This window comes from Copadichromis virginalis, linkage group LG18 (genome assembly GCF_057382275.1).
Source record: "Copadichromis virginalis isolate Kocher_CV1m ecotype Utaka linkage group LG18, C_Virginalis_male_GT1.1, whole genome shotgun sequence".
In the NCBI taxonomy this organism is placed as follows: domain Eukaryota; kingdom Metazoa; phylum Chordata; class Actinopteri; order Cichliformes; family Cichlidae; genus Copadichromis; species Copadichromis virginalis.
Window position 1 is genome coordinate 18,877,197 of NC_140635.1, and position 11,271 is coordinate 18,888,467.

The 11,271-nt window shown below is 39.4% G+C and overlaps 1 protein-coding gene across 1 annotated transcript; it reads right to left on the reverse strand.

Moving 5' to 3' along the window:
* Nucleotides 1-1,986: 1,986 nt before the first annotated feature.
* Nucleotides 1,987-9,500, reverse strand: dsg2l (desmoglein 2 like). Its single transcript, XM_085440388.1, has 15 exons — nucleotides 9,475-9,500; nucleotides 8,958-9,016; nucleotides 8,323-8,445; nucleotides 7,521-7,676; nucleotides 7,303-7,444; nucleotides 7,024-7,187; nucleotides 6,621-6,755; nucleotides 6,303-6,488; nucleotides 5,933-6,213; nucleotides 5,684-5,826; nucleotides 5,366-5,587; nucleotides 4,880-5,110; nucleotides 4,462-4,589; nucleotides 4,031-4,369; nucleotides 1,987-3,926 (listed from the first exon to the last, which is right to left on the reverse strand). The coding sequence occupies exons 2-15, from the start codon at nucleotides 9,009-9,011 to the stop codon at nucleotides 2,913-2,915; spliced, it is 3,318 nt and encodes a 1,105-aa protein (XP_085296514.1). The 5' UTR covers nucleotides 9,012-9,016; nucleotides 9,475-9,500; the 3' UTR covers nucleotides 1,987-2,912.
* Between the last annotated feature and the right edge of the window lie 1,771 nt (nucleotides 9,501-11,271).

Sequence of the window (11,271 nt, forward strand, 5' to 3'; positions counted from 1 at the left end):
ATTGTCGCCAGAAACAAAACATTAAATGGGTTTAAAAAAGACGGTTGGAACTGTTGAATAAACTATGTATCACAACTACATTTTATTTTGGGAAGTAAACAAAACAACCCCCGATAATTTTAAAAAACATGTTTAATGATTATAACGTTAATGCCAATTTTGGATTTCAGTGGCAACAAGAGCTGCCTTCTTCCACATCAAAAAGGCCATACGTCAAGAACCCTCTGAGAGCTCGAAACAATGCTTCCCCACATTCAATATGGATAAACTGAGCCTCGGCTTCTCAAATACACATACTTGACAGGCTGTGATCTGTCCCCTGTGCAGCTGAGCAGCCTCTGTGATGCTAATGTATTCTCTAGCACTTGAAGTTATTGAACAGTACTGTTTTCTTAATTTGATTACTATTCCTGACATTTAATGACACATTTGAAGTTGTAACTACTGTTTGTTTGTTTCCATACCACACACTAGCTCAGTCGGTCAAGCATTAACACCCAGACACCCTATGCGGACAGACTGCTATCTGAAATTTGAGCTAAAGGCAGAACACCCTCTTACTTTGTGCACTTCACAGATAGCGAGCATATAATGCTTACTTTGTTTCTCCAAGGGAAAAAAAGACACAAAAAAAGGAAAGCGCTGTTCCTGCATTATCAGTAACTGAAACCTGAGTTTCTACTTTACTTTCTCCTCTGTTTATGTGAAGCATGAATGAACCTTTGTCAGTCAACCACAGAGAAACCTGTTGTATCCCTTCTATGCAGAAACACTCCTGTCGGGTTGGAAAACCCTGAAGCTAATGCTTACAGTTTAACGTCTCTACCTGTGGCATGTTTTAGTTGACATGCAAATATGCAGTTAATTTGTTGGTGATCACCAAGCCATATGCTTAAAACACATTATTGGGAAAAAAAAGTTTTTAACTTTGAAGAATTGCTTTACATACACTGTCTCTTTCAATTAACAAACTATGTAGAAATATTATATCAGCTTATGGTCAGATTTAAATAAGGACTTCCATTTATGTTTACTATTGTATAAACATTTTCAAATGTAACCAAAGAATCTGAAACTAAATTGTTTATATATGAAATATATAATAAAATATATTACAAATATGTTTATATAAATAACTTAACAATAACAATGAAATACCAATTAATGCTCATTTTCATTCTATCTGGCAAATAGTATAATTTTGCATATCACATGACATCCAAAAGCTTATAATGTTGTAAAAAGAACAGTTAGGGTGATATGCAAGTAATTTCTGAAACATAGTTCTTAACTTTTTTTTAACTCAAAGATGTACGATAAATCGTGTCATGTGTGAAATCAGAAAGTAAAAAGTGTCAAGCAGATTCTTTTCTGTTTGAGTTTATTGTGATACAAGTTGAAAAACCCCTTAAAATAAAAACATCTTCATTATCCCCGTGGATTAGCACTGCACTGCTATATTCTTACAGCATTTTAGAAAGCAGGTTTAAAAATACAGGTCAGTAGCAAGAACAGCAGCATTAAACTGGCAAGCTCATCCCATCCCATTACACACACACACACAGCCACACACACACACTGGTAATGATCCCACAAAACACATTTCTTCAGCTTTGGCACTTAGATCTCATGGAATTAATACTTATATATATATATATATATAAAAAATGCATACTTTCAGGAAAAATATAAAAATAGTGCAACAATTCAAATAGAGGATGTGTTATTTGAGCACACTCAGTATTTATCTAGTTTCTGTACAGCTTCTGAACACATTATGAAGTAGGCGAACGATCTAACAGTTAGCACGACAACTTTAGTCATGGCTAAACAAATATACCAATGTACAAATTAAGCACCTTAAAAATCACAACACACTAAAATAATACATCAGTCTGTGCAATAAATCTAATATTGACAGCCTTTAAAGATAAATGAAAAATCTACAGCCTCTCCCTCTGCGAAAAACCGTGTTCGTTTGAAGACTAATTATATATACATTATATGTTAAAAAATTATCGCTAAGCAGAGAACACTCTTGTGTGGGAATTTTCATTGCAAAAAGGCTTTACTATGATTTATAGCGCTCACGTTGTGTTTTTTTTTGGTGTGGATGTATCTGTTTAGACCTATCTGTTGCGCTTTAATTGAATATCAAGTTCATGCATGTGATTTCTGGCTATTGACTAATTCAGTACCGTAACCACTTAAAAACAGTGCAGCAGCTCCTATAGCAGCTTGGCAGGCTGAATAGACAGGAGATGCAATGATCTGACAGCTATTGCTGCCCAAGGTAAGGGTGTAGACTTGTTTTTACTTTGTGTCCTTTAAAAAGAGAAAGTAAAGTTTACGTAAAACTGGTTTAGGACTAGTTGTTTTACTGCCCCGAAGCCATATTAGTTTTGTACCTGAAAAAATGTAGCACATATAGGTCTGTTAAGTGCACTCAGTGTTTTGTTTTTTTTCCCTCGGTTGGGTTCTAATAACACAAGTCATGTAAGACTGTGTAGAAATGTTACCCTTTTTTTCCTCTCTATAGTCAACACTGTATTGTATTCCCCTGCTGTTGACAGAACTGAATTTTGACATATCATTCAAAACAAATACAAGCTTGGTATAGAAAAAGAGGAGATGTTATTTTAACTAGTTTCAGTTTGAAATTCCAGCCTCTGATGGCTAAGTGCACCTTACAGTCTGTATTACATACTAACTTCTCAGGTCGGTGGATGAGAACCTACAGTATAAGACTTTAGGTCAAGCAGACCAAACTCCAGTTTATAACGCAATTAATAATCTGCATTAATAGAAATACAGCATGTTGATGTACTGTAGTACATTCCAGTCCAGTCAGTATATCATTACATGTCAAAACAGGAGTAATATTTGTAGCGAGGCTACAGAAAATGGTTGCTCTAAGCTCTTGAACTAGACTCCAAATTTCTCTCTGTCACCAAGACCTTTTTCTGCTGCACAACCACTCTCTTGGTCCCATGTGACTTGGGTGTGACTGTCAGCTTAGCTTCCTCATTTGACCCTAGAGAACTGTGCGACCCCACTGAAAAACCCTGAGCTTTCACTGGCACACTTCGGACTTCAAAGCCCTGCTCTGCAGACCTTTGTCCAGTCTGCACAACGCCCTGCGCTAAATGCACACCTTGCTCCCCTCCTGAGGATCCATTCTCCACCACTAATAGTTGTCTAGACCTGGAGATGGTTCCTCGTGAAAGTCCTTGTGCTGCCTGCCCTGTTGCTTCACCCATTCCTCCCTGTCTATCGACAAGTACCACACCCTGGGAACTTTGGAGGCCACCAACTTGCACCAGCCCATGACCTAGCCCAGCTTGGCCTACTGAACCCACTGCCTGCTGCGTGCCTCCTGCCACAAGCATTACTTGGGGCTTGGACTCGACTACGTACATGGGCGTAGCAGCATAGTACATAGCAGGTTGCTGTATGAGCAGTGTCTGACTGGGAATCACTATGTTGTCCTGGACGTGTACATTGGGAAGAGTTGCTGAACTCTGTGCTCTCCCAGTGATACGTTCCTCCTGGATAACGGTAGAAGAGCCGGATGATACATTGGAGGTATTTAGGGTGTTAATATTGACGCGATCCCTGTCCCTGATGGTTTCTGTGTGACTACGGACATGTGTGTGTGTGGATGTGGAAGGCCTGAAAGGAGAGACGGGTCTGACTGGAGTGGAAGAAACTGCCACATCTACAGATTCAGTGACCATGGTTGACCCCTGGCAAATCTCAGCCAGGGTTTTGAATTTAGGCCCGAGGTCATTAAGGAATGCAAGATCATCATCATTTTCAAGAAGGCTGCAGCAGCCTACAGAACCTGCCAGCGACTCTTGTCCCTCATAGTTGTAGATCAGCATACTGTCCTTCACCTGAGGTTGCTGTGCAGCATGATCGGATTTCTGCAAAGAAGTGGGGATGAAAAAGAATATATTACAGCTTCAGACATAATGTCTTTATCTGACCTGAAAGACTGCAATTTCAACTTAACTTAGGGATCACTTACTCTTGAATAGTAGTCCCATAGAAATTCCTCAGATAGAGCTATGCCATCCCATGCCCCACCTCTGTATTGAGAGAAATTCATATCTTGTCTGGCCATCGTTCCTGTATTCAGGAAGTCCATATTCTGTCCACTGGAGTATTTGTACTGGTTGTACAGGTTCATGTTGTCAGCTGTCATATTGGATGTGTATATAGCACTGCCTTTATAGGGCCCTCTTCCACCTGCTCCTCCTCCTAACTCAGCCAGCCCTCCAAAGTATCCATGTCCCTCAAACATGTTGACATCCTTAGTCACTGCACCACCATCAACCTCCACTGGGACATGCATAAGAGGAACCTCCTGCAAGAGAAGTGTGGGATCCAGTCAGATAAATTTGATTATCAAACGTTCAGAGTTGAAGGTGCCTGCACACATCAAAACTACAGTAATACCTTGTCTTCTCCCTGTCCCTCAGTGTGATATGAGATCAGCTGTTGCTTTGTGTCGTATGGAATAGACTTGAAATCGCCGATAGCCGCTGTACTCCCACACAGGCAGAAGAGCAACAGGAGAGGCACCACTGAAAAACAGGCACATTTTCCACTAGATCAAAATAGGCTCGACTGATTAGGTCAAATTAAGTCCAATAATCAATGAATTACTTTAACTGAATAAACAGATTTAACAGGAAAGGAATGTATTTATGAAAAAACCGGCATCTGTGCGTGACACAACTACTCACATTAGTCAGTCTCTCTAGGCCTGCTACAACATGTACGATTAGGCAACCTTTTAAGTGAAAGTATGGAGAACACCCCCCCCCCCAATAAAATAGGAAGAGTAAAATCCTCAAACAAGGGCTCTACTCACAAAGCAGCAGCAGCAGTCCCAGCAACATCAGCAGAATACCCGCAGCTCCAAAAGTTGCAGTCGACGTAGAGCGCGACACACAGGATTTGGTGTTTTTATTGCAGGTACATACAGTCAAATCTATTATCTGAGCATCAGCACATGACTTTCCCTGCTGGTCTGTGATCTTCAGTGTCACTTTGTGGACGCCAGGCCACACATAGTTTTCTTCTCGCAGAATGACTGTAGTTTCTGAAGAAATAAATTAGTAAATTAAGAAAAAAATACTGCACAAAGTGTTTACTTTTTGTCTTGCAATGTGTAAGGAAGTGCACATGGATAACACTCAAAATAAATGCTTAAAAAAATAGCAAGAAACAATTTTTTTTCTAAAACACAATATACAATTTGTCCATAAATGCCTTTACTTTCAAAGGAAGCTCAGACGGTTGATCTAACAAGCGTTTGCTGGATTTTGCCGTACAGTGATTGTTTACATGGCATTACCATTAAAATGCTCCACTCTCCACTTCCCTGTGGTGCTCTCTTCAACCACAGTAAATTCAAATGGTGATGAATTGGGGAAGTGGTCTTCATCTACAGCAGTGACATAGATCACGCTATCCTGAAGGCACATGGTCTGAGTTTTAGAGGTCAGTCTTGGGCAGTGATCATTGAAGTCCTCCACCTGAATAGCTATGGTCCCCGTAGCAGTTTTTGAGGGCAGATCTGAAAGCCAGTGGAATGTAAGATCAATATTAATCTGTTGGGTACGATATTACTCCTGATTAGACTGATGTTTGCTGCCGTGTTAACAGAACTCACCATTGCTGATGCATATAATTTCTGCGTAATATGTTCCATTGATCAAGTGCACGGACTCTCGGTCAGGGAGTTTACTCAGCCTGATGTCTGCTGTCTTTTCATCGATAATCAACCAGTTGTCAATGTCACGGTGTTTGGCATACCTTGAAGAACACACGTAAATTAATGTAAGAACAAAAATAAACTTTTCATATTCAGTGTAAGAATCGGTTGATATATGCGCAGGCGACACTTTCAGTTTAACTGTACCTCACGTTGGTGGCAATCTTTTGTGTGTCAGTGTCAATAGCAGCGTAATTAGTTATGATTTTGCTGAGGGAGGTGGATGTGTACTCCTCTGAGACAGTCACCACTTTTACACTTGGTTGGAAACGAGGTCCCTCCTTCTGATTGACCACATTAATTGTGACTGGGTAGGTTTTGATACCTGTTGCCCCTGTCACAGACTGACTGCTGCCAAAATTATACGCTGCTTTGTTGGAAACCATGACACGCAAGTTCATCACCTTCAGTTCCTCATAGTCGAGAGCCTGTATATAAAAGGGTAATCCATGAATTTTGACTCTTCTGGTCGAAACACATTTTTCCTTTTACCTCTAATTTACACAGCACTCTTTACCTTCCGAACCATGATAATTCCCTCATTGGTTTTTTCATCCGTAGTGATATCGAAATAACCTCCCTCATTGCCTGAAACAATTTGGAAAACAGCCAGCCAGTTGTCTGTGTGAATTAGGTCCATATCAATGGCTTTTATCCTCATAACTTCCACACCGACAGTGTTCTCTTCAATACGCCCTTCATACTGCAAATAAAGTGCACATGAACAACAACTGTTTTTGAAAAAAGCTTACTGTTGACCACTATGAAAACAAAAAACAAGAAAAACTTTACACAAGAATAGATGGGCTGGATGTGGTAAAGGTGGAAGACCTACTATTTCTTTTTCCAGCGTTGGAATGTTGTCATTTATGTCGAGAAGTCGGATCTCAACTTCTCCAGTTGACGTTAGTCCTCCTGGGCGTCCATTTAAATCACAGACTTTAATCATTAACTTATATGTATCTTGTTTCTAAAAACAAAAGTTAGAAATGATTATTTCACAGATGAATATGTTGGAATATGTACATGCAGTGTGGTGAATAAAATTTGACTAATTTCTTACAAATTACGTTTATAATATGAGGTCGTACTATAACGATGAACTTGGGGGCTGTGACAAAATCTACATACTGTTACTGATTTGACTACAGTCTTGTGAGTTGCAAGCTTTTCCATTAAATAATTGTAGAGGCACAAGATGATTTTCACAATACCTAAAAGGTCATAAATGAGCTCACCTCCCGATCCAGTGAGGTACTTTGAACCATGAGCTCTCCAGTGCGAGAGTTCATCCAGAACAACCCAGCTGTGTTAGCCTGCTCAACAATGCTGTATGAGAGCTGGGCATTCTCTGTTCTCTCATCATCGGCATCAGTAGCGATTATTTTCATGATAACAACACCTAGGAAATCGAAGGTAAATGAAAAATAGCAACTCCGGTAAATGAATTCAGTTAAGGACAGGATTGTTTTTGTGATCCATCAAATAAAAAAAGACACAAACAAATCTTAACATACCTGATCGACTAGATTCATTGACATATCCAAATTGCTGTAATTGAATGACTGGCGCGTTGTCATTCTCATCATCAACGGTGATATTAAGGTCAATGTAGTTTTCAGCCTGGGTCCCATTGGTGTATCTTGCCACACCTCTTAACTATAAAGCACAACTGTATTAAAAACTGATTCACTTTGTAACTCATGGCTCTTTATAAAGAGGATTTGACTCTTACACGATAGAAGGCAATCTCCTCTCGATCCAGAATGGAATAGACTCTCAAACAGCCGGTGCTATGGTTAATACGAAATCTACCAATAGGGTCCTGGTCAGCGCCAGGCCCTGTTATATAGTAGAGCATCTTCGCATACTCGTCCTTATCAGAGCGAATCTGAAATTCAGATACACAAACAGAATGAATCCATCTGGAAGGCCAAAACCTTCAGTTAACAACGTAAGAAAACATTTACTGAACATATTATACCATATATTTAAAAAGTTGTATTTTTAAAATCATAATTATAGTAGAATATATTTATGATAAATATAAGCATGACAAATATTGCAGGTTCTCATTCAGACTGCTTTGAGACCATCTGTGCATACATCAGTTAAACTCTGCCGTTACTTAACATTAGTAGGTGAGTTATGAAGATTAATACACTTTAGAACAATAAACAGGGTTGTGTAAAAAAAAGCAGCACACAAAGCAGTATCTGTCATTTGTCTCTGTGTCTGAACTGACTCATTATGAACATGGCAGTCTGCCAGTGTCTGCCTCTGAAGCAACTCTCACATATGCTTGTTAAAGGCAAGTAAGTGAAAAGCAAAGGTGGCTGAAGGACATGCAGCTTTTGAAAATGATTTGTTTCACACAGTAAAATACATTAAAACACATTAAACTGTTGCTTTGCCAGCATAAAAAAATATATTTGTATGACTGTGGAAAATAATATACATATAAATATGTATATTTATATTTGTAAGATGAAAAACATTAATTTTACAATGGAATTCTTCAGAAAATAAATACACACTCTAGCAATGCAATCAAGGCCGGTGTAATCATAGTTCTCAATTAGCTTTCGGGGCGGTGCGATCCAGTGTCTCTTCTGCCTGTGCAGCAGTCGTCCATTTCCTTCTGCTCCCACAGGAACAAGCTGCAAATGAACAAAAAGCGAGGAAAAGGGACATTATTATACAAATCTATCTATCTATCTATCTATCTATCTATCTATCTATCTATCTATCTATCTATCTATCTATCTATCTATCTATCTATCTATCTAATGTGAAGTCCACTCCACTTGCTGCACATTATTCCCACTGTGTTATGATGTAGCAGAATATCTAATAATGAATCATTACGTCTGCCTTACAAGTGGACCTGATTAAGACTTTGTTCCCCGAAACTTTCCTCCCACGTCCCGTATGGCGAAATAAACCAAATGAACTGTCCTGTGACTTTCGAATAAAAGTGATAAAAGTGATGAAAACGCTTCTCTTTTTTTCTTTCTCTTTTTTAACAGGAAGATTAAGGACATATCATCTTCGGCATCTTTAGCGCTCACATACACACCACAAGCCAGAGCCACACCTGTATAGATCCGCTTTTCTCCATTCGACACTAAATGCGTAGCAATACATTGCACGTACTGAATGTGTTACTTACAGCTTGAAAGAACGCCAGGAGAATAAAAATGCTGCTTTTCAGTAGTGATCCCATCGCGTCTAGAAATAAAACAAAACGTTGTCAATCCTCGAGTAAGAGTTCGGCTTCAGTTTGACTGCATCTGCAGCCTATTGTTAACTGCGTTTACACTTTGACCGTCCGAGGGGTAGGACGAAGTTTTACAGCGCTGGGCGGTTCTTCCCCCCCCCCCCCCCCCCCCACTCAGGTTACTCATGACTGCTGATAGCAGGCGGAGAAAGGTGGAGTCCTATGTCCATTTTGTTCTGGTCTGTAATATCTCCGAGCAGCCCATTGTTTGTTATGAAAAACAATATGAAAGTCTCCAAAATGGACCGCGTGAATCCAAACTATTCACGTTTGACCATCTAAAACTGCAATTTTACATTTCCACTTCCACACTACATTCTTTTTTATTTTCTTTCCTTTTTTGTGCACCTAAAAATGTATCACAGTCCTTTTGGCTATCGTGCTTTCCCACTTATATGAAAAACTTTACCAGTGCCCGTGAAATTCCTAAAGAGTGCACCGCTAGTTTCTGGGTTCCCAGCTCGACTAGCTGTTGGCACACTCACAGTTTGGTTGCCAGGCTACACGCAAGGTTTATCCTGAATGGTCAAGGCGTGTTGCGACAGTACAATGGGAATTTAATCGGATTACTTATTTTGCATTAACGAATGAATCAGACATGTTTCTGATAATACTGGAATTACAAAACAAAAATTACAAAAATCTTTCTTTCTTTCTTTTAATTAAGACTAAAATTTATGTAATACCTTTCTTGGTGAGCATTTAAAAACACAACACAGAGGTGGATGGTTTCGATTGTGTCATGATTTATGACAAAAAACATCATAAAAAGTCTGAGGGTGCTAATACCTGCTAATAAAGGTTCTATCTTAGATAATGACCAAATAATTGTTTAATTTAGTAGTCCTTATGAACAAAGGCTAGTTCAACTTTTTAAGCAGACACATGTGACAGTCTTTGAGGAACATTTTTGATTATGACACCTCACATTCTTCAGTTTGTCCAGCACACACTCCCAAACACGTTGTTAGTAATAATACACTAGTATTAGTGATTCAATCCTCCACCTAGTTTCACCTGAATACTTCTCTCCTACACATGACGTGAATGCCTCATTTGGCACTCATCCAAAGGGTGATGAAAGCTGGGTGTGGTAGGTGTTTTAGGTGGATTGAAGAACTTTCTTACCTCGGGGACATGTGTGTCACTGTTGCAAAGTGAGCTGTTCAATTAGTGCTAGCACTCGGTACCTTTAAAACTTTGCTTCTCAAAACATTTGGTCTCAGCCCTGCAGCATTTGGGTGGAATCCTGGCAAACAAACAAGGAGATTTCTTCGTCATCATTTTGCAATTGACGTGTTCAAACTAGAAGAGCTAACTGGATGAAGACATGTTTTAATGACAGAAAAGACACTGGGTGAATTTAATCGGAAGTGAGAAAAATGGCTGAAAATATTTCAGAGAAAGTTCACATTTTCGGTTTCTCCAAACTGCACAACTCAGCAAAAGCAAAAAGTTGGTTATTTTAGAATGTAAAAACATCTGTTATGACTAATCTTACCAGGATACTGTAGGGAAAAAGTAGTCAGAAATAGGGAGACCGGCTGAATAACCAAAAGTACAATAGGTTTCTTCCACACAGGCTCGCTTAGACTCTAAATTCTGTAAACACAGAAGCCTGAGCACAGCGATAATTAACCTTTTTTTTTATATAATAAAATCACATATTATTTTGCTGTGTCTGTTTTGCATTTGCTGGTAAAGCGTTAAAGCGGTAAGCACTTTCATTATGTCCACGCCCATGACTCCCACCAAAAGTCTTCCTGACATTTTTCTCACCTTTCCTGTTGCAGGCCCATATATCCTGCCTTCAAAATGCTTTCATAAACAAGGTCAAGCCAGTAGAGTATTTCTGAACTGGACGTATTTTAAATGACGTAGGGCCAGTGTTTCTGCTGCTTTACTTTTATCAACAGTTTATAGAGATAATGAGTGTTTCGCTGTGGTTACACAGTCTCCCCCACACCAGGCTTCATTCAGATCAAATTCCTGTGGTGTTCAGAGTGGAGCTCAAGTTTGTTCCTCCTACACAGTAGAGCTGCAGTCAAGAGAGGAGGAGCAAGCAGGGGTCAGTCTCTGTGTAGACCTGAGATAAGCCACCACAAACAAGCAGACAGACCAGTATTTCTTCAAGCGCCTATACTTGTAGCATGTCATAGTGTTATAAGACCATTACTATTGCTTTGTACTGATGCATTCATATGCA